Genomic DNA, 19797 nt, shown 5'->3' with positions numbered 1-19797 from the left:
CTCTCACAACAATGAAGATCCTGTGAATTTTGAATGTTTCTTATGCTGAGTGTTTAACAAACCAAACAGGATCTATTTATTTATTGCAACACAGACAGTCCAGCAGTTCAGCTACCTGGGGTGCATCATCTCCTCAGACGCCAAGATCGACAAGGAGATTGACAATAGACTGGCAAAGGCAAACCGTGCATTTGGCCGACTGCATAAAAGAGTGTGGAGCAACAAGCATCTGAAAAAAGGCACAAAGATCAATGTTTACAAAGCGGTTGTGATGACAACCCTCATCTACGGCTCCGAATCGTGGGTTTTATACCGTCATCACCTGCGACTCCTTGAGCGCTTTCATCAGTGCTGCCTTCGCACCATCCTCAACATCCACTGGAGTGACTTTGTGACCAACACTGAAGTCCTCAAGCGGGCGGAGCTTACAAGCATCGAGGCATTGCTGTTGAAGACGCAGCTGCGCTGGGCAGGGCATATCTCCAGGATGGAAAACCACCGCCTTCCCAAGATTGCCCTGTATGGCGAACTTTCCACCGGCCATTGAAATAGAGGGGCACCAAAGAAGAGGTACAAGGACTCCTTGAAGAAATCCCTTGGTACCTGTTGCATTAACCATCACCAGTGGTCTGACCTAGCCTCAGATCGCAAAGCATGGAGGCACACCATCCACCAGGCTGTCTCTTCCTTTGAGAACGCACACATATCTGGTCTTGAGGACAAAAGGAGATTGAGGAAGAATCGTACTGCTACAGCACCAACTCCAAATCAGACTTTTCCCTGCAGCCACTGTGGCCGGACCTGCCTGTCCCTCATTGGTCTTGTCAGCCACCAGCGAGCCTGCAGCAGACGTGGACTACTGCACCTTTTTTAAATCTTCGTTCACGAAGTCAAGCCGAGAGATTTGTGAGTTTCCTGCATTGTGCAGGGGGTTGGACTAGATGACCCTGGAGGTACCTTCCAACTCTATGATTCTATTATTCTAAGTTCCCAGTCCTAATGCAGAAATTCTTGAAACATGAATGTAGAAGTCTGCATTCAAGGCTTGCCCCAGTTACTTTTATTTATTGACGTACATTGTTTATTTACATTATTCATAGTTTGCCTTTCTCACTTGGACTTAGGATGGGATCACACAGAATGAGTCAATAAAATTGATGGATGGGACATTCAGTAAACAATGCAATAGGATTTGGGTTGAAAAACAACCAGAAGTCTAAAAATGGAAGCAAAGCAGAAGTATTAATATACACACTAAATGATGGGAAAGTTCCAAGGCAGGATCCTAGTTTCAACAAGTAGTGTAGTACTTAATAATTTCTCTAAGTAACTTTGTGAATCACTTAGTACAGTGCAACTCTATTGCCTGAATAGAAAAGCCCCCTTGAATAATTAGTTTGGCATAAAACAAAGTTTGTGTCCAGTGGTACCTTTAAGATCAATTCAAGGTATGCATTCAAGGTTTTATTCAAGGTACGAACTTTCGTGTGCACACACATTTCCTCAGATACAATGAAATGGATAATTTACTAGTTCATACATAAGGCAGAGGTTGCACAGCAAATTAGCATACAACATAATGAAACAATGTTTTAACAGATGCAAACAGGTATAACAAGCTAAGGAAAGCCATGAGAGCAGGAGCCTTCCTGACCTCAGGCAAGCCATTCCATAAGGTGGGGCCCACAATGAAGAAGGCACATGTATGGGCAGTTGTTGTTTTTGTCCATTAACAAATTGGCACCTGCAGAAGATCCTGCTCCAATGAGCAAAGCTGTCATGGCGGAAGGTAAGGAGAAAGGCAGTTTTGCAAATATGAGGGACCAAGGCCATGAAGGATTTCACATGGGATAGCTAGTATTTTAAATTGAACCCAGTAACTGATGGGCAGTCAGTGAACTGTCTGCAGGACACTTCATCAGACAATGAAATGGGGTACAGTTAGCAGTGCTACATATAGCTTGTGGGTAGTTTGAAAAGATTGAAAAAGCAAGGGGGATAGAATTGCACTCTGTGGAACTACACAGGGTAGGTCCAACACTGATGCCAACTTTGAGTTTGAATTCCTAACCTTTGGCTATTTCAAGTGTGAACTGTTGAAACCCAGTGTTCTGTCTGCTGAATTTTGGCTTATTCTGTTTGAAGTGAGGAGTGTGAACATGTCATGTTTTCAGAAATCCAGAGTGTGGTGAACTATATCATGGGAATGACTAAGTTTTTAATGTTTTGGGAGTACTTTAATGCCCCTGTCACTGAGTGTGTGAAATTCAAGCAACTTTGTATGCAAACTGATATGTACACATTCAGAACCATTTGACTGATTCCACACAGGGGTTTCCTGTGCTTTCTCAAAGTGCAGCATTTCATGTCACATGGCAAATCTGTTTTTTAAACCAAAATATATCACACTAGGTTCATACAAACATTTGACCATGCTTTAAGTGAATCCTGTTTAATGTCATTTACTCTTCATACAAAGACTAATCCATTAATAGGTATCATGAACTAGAATATTCAAGAAATGGTCTTCTGAAAGGGAATAGTAAGAAATGGACATATGCAAACAATATTATATTGTTTCTTCCAAGTCCCCCAAGTTAAAAGAAAGGGAAGCTAATTACGGTAAATTGCAAGAAAGGATGCTACCACCCAGCATCCTAGTTTGTGATAACTCTTCTGTTCATACAACAATAAAAATATTGGGAAATTATAGTTTAAAAGAACAAGTTAAAGCCTAGTAAGATTGTGAGACACAGTTTAATATGCATAGTTTAGCATCCTGTTTCTATAGATATTTTTCCTAAATCAAGTCACAACTGCCCAAGTTTTAAGCTGTGGCTATCATAAACAAATATAAATAAAAACAACAGCAAACTATTACAACAGTTCAGAAAGCTGTTAAGTCTCTTGCTTATTAGAAGCTTTAGGCATGATCCCAACACTGTCCATTGTGTACTGAGGGGGAAGTGCTGAGGCTGTGTATGTTTGCTTGATCCAGCTCATGGGAAGAGTATGCCTGCACAGACATGCAATGTACAGTTTGTCATAATATGTGAGCATCTTTTACCCAAGCATCCATTATCCAAGCATGCAATAGTCTGGGTTCCTCAAAACAAAGACTTCTCACATTTAAAGTTGTCACAGTGTGGCAGTTCCAATAGATTCAGGTGGGTAGCTGTGTTGGTCTGAAGCACCAGAACAAAGTTTGAGTCCAGTGGCACCTTGAAAACAATGAAGTGTTATTCAAAGTATAAGCTTTCATGTGCATACATACTTCTTCAGATATCAGAAGTGTGCATGCATACAAAAGCTTATACCCAGGGCTTTTTTTGGTAGCAGGAACTCCTTTGCATATTAGGACACGCACCCTGATGTAGCCGATCCTCCTGGAGATTTCAGTAGCCCCTGTAAGAAGAGACCTGTAAACTCTTGGAGGATTGGCTACATCAGGGGTGTGTGGCCTAATATGCAAAGGAGTTCCTGCTACCAAAAAAAGCCCTGCACCTTTAAAAAAGTTGTTGGTCTTAAAGATGCCACTGGACTCAAATTTTGTTCTGGCAGTTCCAATAGTTAGGCTGTGGTCCATGTTGGAAAATCTTATTGTCACTTGGCAACCAAGGAGGAGGGTTATTATTTACATTGTTCAGCTATGTGGTGACTACTCTGCAAGACAAGCAGTTCTCGTGAAACTTCTTGCTGTGCAGTTCTGACAGTTTACATCACTCTACCACAAGCTGTTGATGAATTCCAAATAGAAGTGATTGACAGATTGCTTCGTGTGAAAAGCTTGCTGTATGAAGCCACTTCTATAAGTTGGTTTTCAAGTGGCTACTAACCCTTATTTGCATGTATGTTTAGGCCATACTGATTTAAGCTTTCAATTACATACAAGCAAGGGATTACTGCAGTTACCACATTATGAATCTATTGTGTATGGTTGACCTATGTGGGGGTAATGATAGGTGCACAATGTACAGTGCCCATTTTCCTCATATGGATGGGATTTACTTAATATATACAATATTTTCTAAATCAATATTAATCCTTTTTAAAAAAGAAGCAGCAGATTATGGAGTAATTATGTTAATTACTTTAGGGGGCCACTAGTAGGTTTGTTTTATTCAATTAGAGTAGTTGTTCCAAAACTTCACGTACTTCTTGAGGGCTATAATTCCAAGGTCCCACTCCACCCTGTAAAATAAAATAAAAAGTTTACCATTGGTTTCAATCTGAATAATTATTGTGAAGTGGGATGGTACAGAAAAGACTGACAAGAGACATTTCTAGGGTATCTGTAATCTTTTTGAAAACTTCTTGCATGATAAAACATGGCGTGCAACAGTTGTTTAATAATATCTCAATTAGAAATCAAATTGGTTAACTATTACAAAAATTTCCAATCAGTCCAGCACTCTGCTCCCACAAAGTTTGCTTCCCCTTCCACCAGCAGTCCACTGGAAAATGAATTCTTGGTGTTACCGAACTCACATGGTGTAATAGCCATGTGGGCTGCAGTGAGGGGACAGAGGAAGAAATCACTTCCTTCTGCCTTGTCTATCAGTGGAGCTCTGCTGACGGAAGAAGCAGCTCCACTAACCAAAAAGGAAGGAAGGATAATTTCACCTCTTTTTCCCTTTTCACTGCAGTTCACCAACTTGTATGGCTAATGATACCACATTGGTCCTATGACTCTAGGAATCACTTTCCTTGGGGTTGGAAATGGTTGGCTTTCTGTGGATGGATCAGTGGATCTAACCCTTGTCTTCCTTCTAGATTTCTGGAGGCTAAAGGACTATGTAAATGCATGTTTCATGCAAACTATTATGTTCTAGTGGATTTTTTTAAAAGAAGAGCAGCTTTTGAAAGCTACAGTACTGAATAGAGAAGCAATAGAGCTTAATGCCTTCTCTGTCAGCCATTTATCTGTTCTGGATTTGCTCCAAGCTTCTGCACTGCAGGATTCCATGTACATGTTTAATCTTCCTAATGCATCTGGAATCCTAGAGGTGGTGAAAGTGAATGGGTTAATGACCAATAGCTGAAATATTGCAGGTGGGGGAAGCATCCCTCTCTTCCAGGTAAAAACTGCAGCCTCCTGAAGTTGTTGTTGTTTTTGTTTTTATTGTGGCCATCACCAATTTAATAGTCTGTTTTTCTGTTTTAATTGTTTTAATCATTGTTATTTATTACCGAATATGTATTTTAAAACTTATCAATTTTATTGTTTCTGGAATTTTATGCTGTAAGCCGCCCTGAGCCTGCTTCGGTGGGGAGGGCGGGGTATAAATCAAATACATAAAAATAAAATAAATTTGCATGAATTTGCCATGAGAGAGAGTAGGGCTGGTCTTCCGGTTTCGGCGACGCGTCTTTATGAGCGGCTCGGACCGGTGCCTCCAGAGCCGCTTCTAAATTGGACTGTTCGAGGGGTCCCCCACGAAGGGTGACTTGACTCTGGGACCCAGGAAGGGTCCTAGAAGGCAGGGAGCTCGAGTGGTTGAACGGGGGTGACAGTGGAGGCAGCTGCCCCTGATCCCGCTGGCTCGAGGGTCGACTGCCGACTTATTCCTTACCCTTTTTCTGATCTAAGCAACTCTGCAATAGCAAGACAACCTGCATCTCTACTATTATGTCTGTAAGTGTTCATTCTTTTATTGCTGACTTTTAAGGCATTGCTCTTGACAAGCAGGGAAATGGAGAACCGGGGCTGAAGCAGAATTCAAGTGGAGGCAAAAGACTGAGAAGGGGGGGGGGACTCTCTCTCCTTCTCCTTCAAGGCTTCTAAAAGTTTCTGCCTATCTTGGTGAAACCTATAATACCTGCGTGAGGAGAATCACACCCATCTTTAAATGTAGAAGAGACTTGATGGCTGAATTTAATTGATTTGTTTTAAACTCCCTTCTGGGAAAAAAGTTTTGACTTTGGGAAAGTTGTTTGTAAGCATATATGGATGTGAAGGACAGCTGGTTTAAAGAGCAATTTGAAGCTTAAATGGAAGTGCTCTGAATGAATTTATATGAGCTCCAACTTGACTTTTAAATTCTAGTGGGCATTATATATTGACCCATAAAAAATAATAGGATCCTTGGTTGAAAGAAGAATATTTGTGCCAGTTTTTAAAGTGGATTATAATTCCTTGACGTTGGATGTTATGGATATAACCTTTTAATTTTGCTCTTACCTTTTTTCCCCCTTTCTACTCATGGTTTGAATTTTCTTATATATAGTTTGAATATTTTTGGCTTTGGATGTATCTTTTCACCCTTCCTTTCTTTGCTTATCAAATTTGGAGTTTTCCTTATTTTTATTATTTTTTGCTTTTTTCTTTAGGAGTGCCTGGTTTTATTTTCCTCCTGGATTATTTGCTTATTTTTTATTTTTTTTATCTCATTCCTGGATTATAAATAGGGCATTCAGCCCTGGATTACAAATTTATACCTTGAAGCAGTTGGAAGATCCCGTAGTGACTTGGATTTCAATTGAACTATCATTGGTAGAGGACTTGCTATAATGAATTCGTTTTTGTTGCAGTGAATTGAATTGTTTTGGCTATGTACTATTAAGCATGTTTGTTTATTATTAGTCTTACTATTGTTTTGGGTATGACAAATTGTTGATAGCAGCTAGAAGGCTGTTTTCCTTTTAAAATCATTCCATAATAACAGCATTGCCTGGTGGAGATTAGCTTATCTGTTATAAACAGGAAGACAGAGTTCCAAAATAAATTCTGAAGAGGCAGCATATAGACTTGGAATGGAAAATAAAGCTGTTATTGGTTTTAAAGAAGCGGTTAAAAAAAGAAAATCGAGAAGGAAAACCATCAATACCTTCACCCAGTGCTCCATCTGGGCAAGTGAAATTTACGACCATGCAGGGAGACATGAAAGAGATGCAAAACACCTTAATGACTGTCATAGCACAGCTGACTAGTAAAGTAGATAACATTGGTGAACAGATGACAGAGATTAAACAAGAGCTTTTGGAGAATAGCAGACAGACAGCAGAGACTAATAAAGCCTTAAAAGTATTAGATGGCCAGGTGACAGAGAATACACAAAAGGTGGAACAACTGGAAAAAGACTAGAACATACATGAATCTAGACTCTTGCGGTTGGAAGTAGATAGAGCTGCCTATATGCTGAGGTTTCAAAACATACCAGAAGAGAAAACTGAAGATTTGCAGAAAATATTAAGTGAAGCCTTGGCTGAAATTTTACAGGTAACTCCTCAAAGGATGGAAGAAGAGTTTGATCAAGTTAGACGAGTGCCATCAAGTTATACAAGATGAAACAAATTACCCAGCGAAGTCCACTTGAAGCTTACAAGAAAGAGGACCAGAGATGATATCTTGAAGCAAGCAAGAGACAAACCTATGATGATAGCTGGAAACATGGTGAAAATTCTAAGAGAGGTTCCTTGGCCAGTGAGACACAAGAGGAGAGAATACCAAGCATTAACAGATTTCCTGAGAGGAAGAGAAATACCCTATACATGGTTAATGCCGGAAGGCCTTCTTTTCACTTACCAGGAGAATAGGTACAGGATAAATTCCATCTTCAAAGCTCAGAATTTCTGGATAGAGTGAAGGGAAAAGAAGGCAAGGAAAAGAAGGATGATGAAGAGGAGGAAGAAAGTTCTGGTGAAGAAAATCCAAATGAACCACGGAGATACCCGACAAGACAGCAAACCAAAAAAGATAAAAAAGATAGTGATAAGCAAAAGCCATAATGGGTTCAATAGTTTCTATTAATGTGAATGGACTCAACTCTCCTGCCAAAAGGAGGAAGACTTTTAGATATTTGACAAAAATGGAAATGGACATAATTTGTTTGCATATTTTAACTAAAGACCAACGTCTTCTGAAAAAATAAAAAACTTGGTAGCTTATTTACAGCAACAGATATGAACAAAAAGAAAAGGGGAGTGGCAATATACAGTAAGGATAAATTTAACCCACAATTGCAGTATGACTCTGAAGATGGAAGAATTCTATTAGTGGAAATTACAGTGGACAATAAAAAAAATGTTAGTGGCAAATATTTATGCTCCAAACGATCAACAAGAGAAATTCTTTCAAGACTTGCGACTTAAACTATCAAATTTGGATTATGTAGAATATTGTCTAATAGGATATTTTAATGCAGTTTCTGACAGACAAATGGACAAAAAACAGCATAAACAGACTAAAAGTAAAAGTCTTCAATCACCAATTAGTTTTTGGAAATTAGCAGAAAAATTGGATTTGGTTGATGTATGGAGAACAAAATTCTAAAGATTTTACCTACTATTTTTCTAGCCACCAAACATGGTCAAGAATCGATATGTGCTGGCTTTCTACAAATCTGGTCAAAGATCTAGTTGAGACAGAAATTCAAACAAGAGTTATTTCAGACCATAGTGCTGTAATGATAAAGTTCAAAGGTACACGAATGAGAAGATCATGGAGGTTAAACACCTTAATTCTGAAAGAAAGACTTTCTTAAAGAATCTAAGGTTGAAATGGAATCCTTTTTCAAACAGAACACAATGCAAGATGTAAAGATGCAAGTAATTTGGGATACTGCTAAAGCTTATTTCAGAGGCCTTGCAATTAAATATAGTATCAAGAAAAAGAAAGAAAGAACTGAAAATTTTCAAAAATTAATGTCACAAGCTAGAGAAGCTGAAAAGAATCTGAAAACACAACCAACAAGACACAAATTCCAAAATAAGGTGAAAGAAATACAACACCAATTGAACTTGTTACTTATGGAGGAGACAGAGATAAAATTGAGGTTGTCTAGACAAAAAAAATTTGAGCATGCCAATAAACCTGGAAGGTGGTTGGCCTATAGGATTTGAAAAGAAAAGGCCAAAAGAATAATTTCGGTCCTGAAAGATGAGAATAATAAAGAGAAAGTTAAAAAACATGAGATATGTCAAATCATGGAACAGTTCTATAAAAAGTTATATGAAGATAAGCAAGTTCACAAAACAGATTTAGAAGATTACATTAACCAAAATAATCTTAACAAATTTACAGAGGAACAGCAAAAAATTTTAAATGAACCAATAACAATAAGAGAACTTGGAGACGTAATGGCATCTCAAAAGAATGGCAAAGCCCCGGGTCCACATGGACTGCCTGCTGAATTCTACAAAGTGTATGAGGAGTCTTTATTGTTACCATTTAAGCGTTTCATTGAAAAGATTCAAGATGAAGGCCAAATACCAGCTTCATGGCAAGAAGCTACAATATCCTTAATTACAAAAGAAGATGCAGATTTGAAAGATATTAAAAATTATCGTCCAATTTCTATTTTAAATGTGGATTATAAAATTTTTGCTGCAATATTGACACAACGTTTGAAGAAAGTTCTACAGTCTCCATTACATCAAGATCAGGCAGGGTTCCTTCCTAGAAGATATTTGAAAGATAATGTTAGAACAGTTCGTAATATTTTGGAATATTATGAAACTCATCCAGAAAAACAACTGGCTCTAATTTGCTTGGATGCTGAGATAATGTTCTTTGGCAATTTATGTTACAGCAACTGAAAGGTATGGAATGTGGTGAAATTTTTTTGAGAGCAGTAGAGGCAATATACTCTTCTCAAAGAGCAAGGGTAACAGTGAATGGTGAACTAACAGATGCAATTAATATTCAAAAAGGTACAAGACAAGGCTGTCCATTGTCACCACTACTTTTTATTTTATCTCTAAAGATACTGAACAACCAAATAAGAGAAGATACAAGTATCAAGGGAGTAGTGATAAAAGGTGAACAATATATACTGAGAGTTTTTGCAGATGACCTAGTTTTTATATTAGAGCAACCAACAGATTCAATAGACTGTCTTATAAATAAGATCACACAATTTGGTTACTGGGCAGGACTGAAGATCAATTACCACAAAACAAAATTTTTGACAAAGAACATGACGATGGAACAAATCCAATCTCTTCAGCAAAAATCAGTTTTTGTATGAAAAAAGAATCAAATATCTAGGTGTACTTATTTCAAATAAGTGCAACAATTTAAAAACAGACAATTACGATAAACTACTTAAAGAAATCAAAAAAGATTTGGAAAAATGGCATGACTTGAACTTATCCTCAATGGGAAGAATAGCCTTAATAATGATGAATATCCTTCTAAGGTTATTATTTTTGTTTCAAACTATTCCAATATTTTTAAATAGTGGTTTTTTTCAAGAATTGAATAAGATGGTCTCCAAATATGCTTGGCAAGGCAAAAAACCTAGAATCAAACTAAAGACACTGCAAGATTCCAAATTAAGAGCAGGTATGGGCCTTCCAGACTGGCAAGTGTATTACAAAGCTTCTGTGCTTTTGTGTGTAAGAGACTGGATATTATTGAATGACAAGAGACAACTGTTGTTAGAGGGACATGATCTCACTATGGGGTGGCATGCATATCTGTGGTATCAAAGACTTGAAGGACACTCCTATTTTAATAACCATTGGTTTCGGAATCATACGTGGTCATGGTTAAAAATTAGAATTTATCAAAAAAATTATCAAAAAAATTCCAAGATGGGTCTCCCCAGTAGAAGCATTTACTCATCCAAATCTTTTAACACCAAATCAGAGTTATAGATATAATGACTTGTTGGGAAAAGATAATCAGCTGAAAACTAGAGAGGAGTTGGAAAATATAGACATTAAAATGAACTGGTGGTTGAGAATGCAAGTTGAATCTAGGTATGCCAAAGACAAAATGACAGGTTTCAACATAGAACAATACCCATTTGATAAAATATTTCTAGGCCCACAAGAAAAGTTAATCTCTAAACTGCATATCTACTACAGATGAAGATGCAAGACAAAGTTGTAAAAGATTGTATGGTTCAATGAGCAAAAAATTTTGGTCACAACATTTCATTAGAAGAATGGGAGAGATTGTGGAAATTCAATGTTAAATTAACTAGGTAAGTAACTTTTGAAGAAAACTTGTATAAGATGTTTTATAGATGGTACTTGACTCCACAGAAATTGTGTAAGATCTATACTAATATGTCTAACAAATGTTGGAAATGTACTAAACAGGTTGGCTCCTTTTACCATATGTGGTGGACATGTGAGATGGTGAAGGACTACTGGAAAAAGGTTCATGAACTATTACAGAAGATTATGAAGACACAGAATTGTTTTTATTGAATATATTTCCTGAGGATTATTCCAAAGAAATGAGACATTTGTTGGCACATTTCAATACAACAGCCAGGATTCTCTTGGCACAGAAATGGAAATCTCAGGAAATTCCCACCAGAATGGGAAAACTTCTGGAAATAGCAGAGCTGGACTTCTTGTCCCAGCTGTTGGCTGGGAAATCTAAGGAAGAAGCAAGAAAATATTGGATGAAATTTTAAGCCTGGCTAGATAAGACTCTTAAGATTCTCTGGTGTGAATTTATATCTCCTTTTTGCCCTGTATTTTGTATCACAAGATTGCCTTTATTGGAATTGTCAAAAACAATAGATATTTTAAGAAAAAGATTCATAACATAAAATATCAAAATGTTGCTGATGTATAGTTTAGAGACAATAATATGTGACAATTTATGTATTTTAAGAAAGTATTGCAGATGTGGACTTATATTCTCTGAAAGTATTTTTATGCAGAATAAGATTCATATGTAGTTTTGTTTTCTACCCTCCCTACTCCTACTTTCTTGAAACCAATAAAACTTAAAAATGAGAGAGAGCAGTGCTTTCTTGGTAGAAAAAGTCCAGCAGGAACTCATTTGCATATTAGGTCACACACCCCTGGTGTCACCATTGTTCCACACAGGGGTTTTTTAGTAGAAAAAGTCCAGCAAGAATCATTTGCATATTAGGCCACACCCCCTGACATGAAGCCAGCCGGAACTGCATTCCTGAGCGTTCCTGCTCTGAGAGAGAGAAAAGTTAATGTCAGTCTAGCAATCTGGGAGGAGGATGACAATTTTCTAACATCTAGCTCTGTGCCTAGAAGAACCAATATCATACTCTCTTTAAGAAGGTTTGGGACACAATTCTAAAGCTTCTTATATAATTTCATGTTGCAGTAAGATAATTGTATGTACAATTTATTTATTTTAGTAAGTTTATATTCTGCTCTTTCCCGTAAACGGGCTCAGGGTGGATCACAACATACAGTAACAACAATAAAAACCTAGAGTTCAGAGTTAAAACAATACATTAAAATTAAACAAGTAAAAACAATAATTTGCCTGCAGAAAGTATGTTTAGCTAGATACTAAGACGCAGGCAAGTGAACCCTATAAGCAGATACTGCTATACAGACAGCCTCCACTTTTGAAAGTTGATGGGAAATCTCATTATGGATGTCTACTGGGAATTCTTCCATGTCCTTATTCTTTATATTTATTTTTTTCTCTATTAATAGAAGTTAAGATTAGCCAACTACCGATATCAATTGGTGTATACTGATGCATTCTTTGTTATTGTTAGACTTTTCACCAAATTGTAGACATTTTTGTTACCTTATAGATAACCTTTCCTCTTTGAAGCACATAAAGTCTTTCTGGCAGAGCTGCATATTTGGCACTGCTCAAGTTTTCCATAGTATCTAAAACTACTGGGCATAAGGGATGCTCTTTCAGCAGGATCTGTGCAGCCTGTATACGGTCTTGGAGAGTCCGATGGCTTCTAATAGGAATATTGTTTTTAAAAGCCCATTCATCTGAAACAAACATAATGATTACATTGAGTATATAGCTTCTATCCAACATGATTACATTTATTAATATCCTAAAACATTACAGAATGGTAAACCTGTTTGAAGTAGCAAGTTCTTTGGAACTAAGATTTACTCATGTGGTCACTGATGGGATCTTAAAGGAGAAATTTAAAATATTTTTCTGGAAAGCTGCCTATTACATACTGCACTTTATTCAGCAACCTTATTTTACCTGAGGCATGGGCTTCTTCAATGTAGATCACAAGGAAATCTGCTCCAAATTTGAAATCTTCGACAAGCTTTTTAAACTCGCCAAATTTGAACATAAATGAAGGTCAGGTGCAGCTTCCAAATGTCAGGACCAAAGGCCTGTTATCTGCAATGTATGTAAAGCAGTCCATGAAGTCTAAATATGGTTTTATAGTAAAAGCAGCAGAATAGGCCACTCAGAATAAAAACACAAAACCTGAGTGATCCAGTGGGGAAAATGTCCCACACATTAAACCAGAATATTACTAACAGCAAAGAACCACAGTTCAAAAAAAGTAACACTGGTAAATGTACAAGGGTTGTTTTATGACTAATACAGTTCAGTGCCTTGGTGGTATGTTGGGTTGGAGAGTACAATATCTATTGAAATTTGATTGGTCATCAGTTCCTATAAGAAGTACATCTAGACTAAAAGGTGTTCTTACCACTGGTAAAAATTATCTAGTGGGAATGTTTTTTGAACATTAGCTATTCTAGTGGATCTGATCCAAACAGCTTTCTGGTGGTGAAAAAATATTGAGAAGGTCCTCTTAAACTACCCAAAAAGATTGTGGTGGGGCTCATGGAACCAGCATGGACAAAATATATGTGTGACAGTGACTGAAGCAAAGAGCGGAGTTTAGTGATTCTGGGTAGAAAAGCTAGCTGGATCCAACCCAAATGCATTGTTCTTTTCCTCATGAAATTGCTCATGTTTGTAATTGCCCCTAGGGGTTGCCTTAACTGTGTCTTCCAAGAGTATTTGGGACCAAACTTTCTGTGACAACCATTTGACTATACAATGCCATTGCTAATGTTAGAAAAGAGCAACAGTTCAGTAGCACCTCAACGTCTAACAAAATATGTAGCAGGATATGAGTTGTTGTGAGTCACTGCTCACTTCTTCAGATACAGCTAGAATGGGAGCCCATTGTTTGTGTGTATATGTGTGTATGTGAGTGTGTGAACCTGCACGGTTTCCCTGGTCCAAACATCTAACATGGGTCTCAAATTCCAGCATATGTATATAATCTCATGAGTTATGAAAGAAAGAAAAAAAGTTCTATATAGTCATAACATGGACTATATACATACAATTGGTTTTCAGCTTGGGTTGTCCCCTCCCTAGACCCTGGTAAGGTACACCCATCTCCCTCCTCCATGCTAGGACCCCATGTTCCTATCATTGTATCTGACCCATTCTTTTGTGTGTGTTTTTAGAGGCAGTGTATTTACTTACTGCCTATTAGAAAGTGCAGCTTAATGATTTAAGGGGATGTTGGAAGAGAGAGCAAAATACAGCTTAATATAAAATACAGCTTAATGATTTAAGGGGATGTTGGAAGAGAGAGCAAAATACAGTGTGAACTTGTTTCTCTAAGCAATATTTTGGGGCAGCCATGTGCTTTAATAAGTACCATCTCTTTTCTGGACTTCAGGCAGAAGAATTATACTATAGTTCAGGGCTTCCTATATATCAACTGTTACATTTTTGTCCACCTCCCCCAGGGATCTACTGTAAATACATTATAGGTTTGTATTTCTACACACTGGAAAAACTGAAAAGGCAAAACCAGCCCATTATTACTTGTAAGAGGATTCCCCACCTCGAATCATTAATTCATACATTAAACTGGAAAACTGTGATTCTCTCCCCCCGCCCCCACACAAAATGTTGTAAATAATTCTTCAGATAGTTCAGTCTTAGGTTTGGTTGGAGAAAGGTAGCAGTCCTCAGCTATCTGAATGTATTGAATATATTGGGTTGGCTTCTGTCACTCAGTTGCACTGGTGGTAGTCCATTTCACCAATGTCAACAGAAGAGCAGCTTCTAGAAGAGTCTCCTGCCTCACTAAAGACTCCTTGCACCAAAGTGATACCCTACCACTGTCAGAATGGGGTGGTAGCATCCAACTCACTATGATTTGGCATTAGGGTTGCCAAGTGTGACTCAAGAAATATCTGGGGACTTTGGGGATGGAGCCAGGAGCAAGCATAATTTGGTGCCTCTACCTCAAACAATAGATCCCCCCCCCGATCAATTATCCATTATACGCTATGGGGACTGGTCTCCATAGCGTATAATGTAGTTCCCATCGGACACTCCCCCCCACATTCTACTAACCTTGAAGCAGGGGAAGGGCCTTCAAACCAGGGGATCCCCTGCCTCCAACTGGTGATTCCATTATACCTGACACCAAATTGGAATCTGACAATTTGGTGTCATGTGTAATGGAATCCAACTGGGGATTGACAAACTTATTTGAAGAAGAAGATATTGAACATAAGAACATAAGAGAAGCCATGTTAGATCAGGCCAATGGCCCATCCAGTCCAACACTCTGTGTCACACAGTGGCCAAAAAGAAATTATATATAATATATATACACACTGTGGCTAATAGCCACTGATGGACCTCTGCTCCATATTTTTATCTAACCCCCTCTTGAAGGTGGCTATGCTTGTGGCCGCCACCACCTCCTGTGGCAGTGAATCCCACATGTTAATCACCCTTTGGGTGAAGAAGTACTTCCTATTATCCGTTTTAACCTGTCTGCTCAGCAATTTCATCAAATGCCCACGAGTTCTTGTATTGTGAGAAAGGGAGAAAAGTACTTCTTTCTCTACTTTCTCCATCTCATGCATTATCTTGTAAACCTCTATCATGTCACCCCGCAGTCGACGTTTCTCCAAGCTAAAGAGCCCCAAGCGTTTCAAACTTTCTTCATAGGGAAAGTGTTCCAGCCCTTTAATCATTCTAGTTGCCCTTTTCTGGACTTTCTCCAATGCTATGATATCCTTTTTGAGGTGCGGTGACCAGAACTGCACACAATACTCCAAATGAGACCGCACCATCAATTTATACAGGGGCATTATGATACTGGCTGATTTGTTTTCAATTCCCTGCCTAATAATTCCCAGCATGGTGTTGGCCTTTTTATTGCAAACACACACTGTCTTGACATTTTCAGTGAGTTATCTACCATGACCCCAAGATCTCTCTCTTGGTCAGTCTCTGCCAGTTCACACCCCATCAACTTGTATTTGTAGTTGGGATTCTTGGCCTCAATGTGCATTACTTTGCACTTGGCCACATTGAACCTCATCTGCCACGTTGACGCCTACTCACCCAGCCTCAACAGATCCCTTTGGAGTTCCTCACAATCCTCTCTGGTTCTCACCACCCTGAACAATTTAGTGTCATCCGCAAACTTGGCCACTTCACTGCTCATTCCCAACTCTAAATAATTTATGAACAAGTTAAAGAGCATGGGACCCAGTACCGAGCCCTGCGGCACCCCACTGCTTACCGTCCTCCACTGCAAAGACTGCCCATTTATACTCACTCTCTGCTTCCTATTACTCAGCCAGTTTTTGATCCACAAAAGGACCTGTCCTTTTACTCCATGACTCTCAAGCTTTCTAAGGAGCCTTTGATGAGGAACTTTATCAAAAGCTTTCTGGAAGACAAGGTAAGCAACATCTATCGGGTCTCCTTTGTCCACATGTTTGTTCACCCCCTCAAAGAAATGTAACAGGTTAGTGAGGCAAGATCTTCCCTTACAGAACCCATGCTGAGTCTTCCTCAATAACCCGTGTTCATCAATGTGCCTACTCATTCTGTCCTTGATAATGGTTTCTACCAACTTTCCCAGTATTGAAGTCAGACTGACTGGCCTGTAATTTCCCGGATCTCCTCTGGAACCCTTTTTAAAGATGGGGGTGGCATTTGCTACCTTCCAGTCCTCAGGAACGGAGGCAGATTTCAATGAAAGATTACAGATTTTTATTAGAAGATCCACAAGTTCAACTTTGAGTTCTTTCAGAACTCTCGGATGTATGCCATCCGGACCCGGTGACTTATTAGTTTTTAATTCGTCTAACAGTTGTAGGACCTCCTCTTTTGTCACCTCAATCTGACTCAGGTCTTTCAACACCCCTTCCAAAATTAGTGGTTCTGGGGCGTGCAAAAAGTTCTCATCTTCCACAGTGAAGACGGGGGCAAAAAATGCATTCAGCTTCTCAGCCATTTCCCCATCCTCCTTCAGTAATCCTTTTACCCCATGGTCATCCAAGGGCCCCGCTGCCTCCCTGGCTGGTTTCCTGCTTCTAATATATTTGAAGAAATTTTTATTGTTGGTGTTTATGTTTTTGCAATATGCTCCTCATAGTCCCTTTTTGCCTGCCTGATCACAGTCTTGCATATTGGATTTATATCCTGTCCTCCACTCTTAATCTCATAGTGGCTCACAATCTCCTTTACCTTCCTCCCCCATAACACACCCTGTGAGGTAGGTGGGGCTGAGAGAGCTCTCCCAGAAGCTGTCCTTTCAAGGACAAGCTCTGCGAGAGCTATGGCTAACCCAAGGCCATTCCAGCAGCTGCAAGTGGAGGAGTGGAAAATCAAACCCGGTTCTCCCAGATAAGAGTCCACACACTTAACCACTCCACCAAACTGGTATGGTATCTGCACTGGCAAAACATTTACTGGCCAGCCAGTAAATCAGAATCAGAAGCTGTGATTTAGAGTGGATTTGCAAATTATAGTTGGACTCTATAGGTGAGCACAGATTTCAAGATACAAAGTTTCCCTAACATTTGCCTCTACTGAAGCCTGCCATATTTCCCCCAAATCCTGTCCCTGGAAACTATCAGGAGATAAAATGAAGATCTGCAGAAGGAGAGGAGAACTGGTGAAAATTGCTGGTTGAAGTACATTCCATCGGAAGAAAATCTTGTTAGGATCCAAGCTTGTGCTAATTATGGCATGGCATGTTGTCTGCATTGACTGACAAACAGTTGCAGCCATTGCTCCATCTCTGAAATCCCTTACAATGTAGAAGCAGTCTGTTTGGTGTCACAGCTGAATCAAGACCCAGACTGATTTCACTTACCTTGCATGAAATCTAAGATGTGATGAACTTCCCCTCCAAGGTCTATCACAGGGGTGTTGGGAGCAGGGCATCCTTGAAATGCTTCATCTTCTAGCCTTTTCCATTTGACTTTCAAGACAAAGAGTAGGTATGGGAAGCTAAAGAAAGTTGGTCCCCAATTCTCATAGGTGAATTTGGGGTTCATCCCCATGCTGCTCTTTCCCCCTTGTCTCAATATATAGCTCTTTAGAGTAGCTGGGAATAAGAACATTAAAAGTTTACCTAGAGCAGTGCACAAGCACACTTGCAAAAGAATCCAGGTCTTTTGTACAAATGTGCTGATTTTGAACATCTTGGCAGTTTGAGAGGCTGCTATGTTGTGCATGGCATGGTGAAATACCAGAATGGAACAAAGGTGAAAGAAGAGGAGACAAGGCACATGACTAGTGTGTCTGCTTAGCTGCTGCACTGCATATGTATGATTTCTGCTATTGTTTCACAACAGGCTGTGAGCTGCCAACCACTGAAGACTTCAGTGGAATTTTAATCAAGACAAATGGTTTCCAGTTTGCAGCCTGTTAGTAATCAAGGCATAAATCACCTGGTCTAAACCTGAAAGATCTTTGTAGGAGCTGGCTGTACTGGATTACTCCATGTTTAGTGGAACATTATGCATGGAACTTGCCCTGATATCAGCAAGTCATGTTTTGAATATTTTGTTTGTGCTTTTAAAATCATATTTATGTCTTCACCCTTCAAGGAACAGAGAAACTCAGATGGGATTTAGCTCACAATAATTTTGTAGGTCAACAGTGATTTGTTCACAGCTAAGCAGAGTGGAACTTGACCCTCCACAGTTCAAGCCTGATCAGCACTCTGCACCATCCATTGGCTTTTGTTTTGCTTTTGAGTCAAAGATTAACCAGTCAACATATTTGTTGTATAATCTGACAGAGTAAAAAGCAATGGCACAGCACACGTGTAAATTAGTTTTTGAAAAGTTTACTAAGGAATTAGGGTTACTTAATAGGACAAAACAATAAACAGTCTAGCTGTATAGCTTTCTCTTTCTAGTTACTGTCTACTCCATGATAATATTTCCTATGATTCTCGTATGTATTACACATCAATTTTTGAACAAAGGGAAGAAGAAGCTCCCAAAATGCATATGTGCAAAGAATCAGGTAACATAACCAAACTATTGATTAGCCAGGCTAAAGGTCACTTCATTATGGATGACCTTCTCTAAGATGGAAGTACATGCATGACAGTTAATTGGTCCTAAACCAACTAAGAATTACCATATGTAAATGGGTTAACTCTTTCATGACATCAGGAAGAGAATCTGTAAATATCCCAGCAATATTTCTAGGCAGGAGGATGCAACTGTGAATTTGCCCATCCAATTACTGTGATCTAATATAGTTTTTGGAGTGTAGTTATGTTGGTCTGTAGTAGAATAGTTAGATTCAAGTCTCGTAGCATTTTTGGATTTAGTATTTTTACAAGTGGGAGGCCTGCAAGAAAGTTGTGGGGCATACCTCCATCTTTGCCCTGCACCCAGAGTCTATGTGGGCTCCCTGAGGCCTTCCCTTTCTCTTCCCTCCTGCCCCCTTCAGCCAGCCCGTCTCAGCCCACCTGCCCCTCCAGCAGCACATTGCACTGGAAGGAGTCCAGCAACACCTAGCAGCAGCAAGAGATTCGGTTGTCATCCTCTGAACCGGCTCATGTCACTGCACTATTAGTTGCATACATTAGCTGCCATTTGATAACAGAAGAAATAGCACAGTACATTGCCCTGAGCCAAAAGGAGCAGGTGGGCTGAAAAAAGAATACGCAAACGAAGCAGTACGAGCTGGATCTGCTTCTGTAAGGTGCTGGTACCATGAAAAGCTTCACCATCTAATGCCCGTACGTCAAATCGTTGTTAAAGACACAGAAACAGCTGGCAGCTCCGAGGCAGAGAAGAGGGAAAAACGGAAGCCAAACC

The 19797-nt window shown here is 39.2% G+C and overlaps 1 protein-coding gene across 1 annotated transcript; it reads right to left on the bottom strand.

The window, feature by feature from the left end:
- Window positions 1-1451: 1451 nt before the first annotated feature.
- DIO1 (iodothyronine deiodinase 1) lies at window positions 1452-18237 on the bottom strand. Its single transcript, XM_060231851.1, has 4 exons — window positions 17829-18237; window positions 12917-13060; window positions 12488-12687; window positions 1452-4191 (listed from the first exon to the last, which is right to left on the bottom strand). The coding sequence occupies exons 1-4, from the start codon at window positions 18190-18192 to the stop codon at window positions 4126-4128; spliced, it is 774 nt and encodes a 257-aa protein (XP_060087834.1). The 5' UTR covers window positions 18193-18237; the 3' UTR covers window positions 1452-4125.
- Between the last annotated feature and the right edge of the window lie 1560 nt (window positions 18238-19797).

The sequence above is a fragment of the Heteronotia binoei genome, chromosome 2, assembly GCF_032191835.1.
Source record: "Heteronotia binoei isolate CCM8104 ecotype False Entrance Well chromosome 2, APGP_CSIRO_Hbin_v1, whole genome shotgun sequence".
NCBI classification, from domain to species: Eukaryota; Metazoa; Chordata; class Lepidosauria; order Squamata; family Gekkonidae; genus Heteronotia; species Heteronotia binoei.
This window is presented reverse-complemented; position numbering and strand designations above follow the sequence as displayed.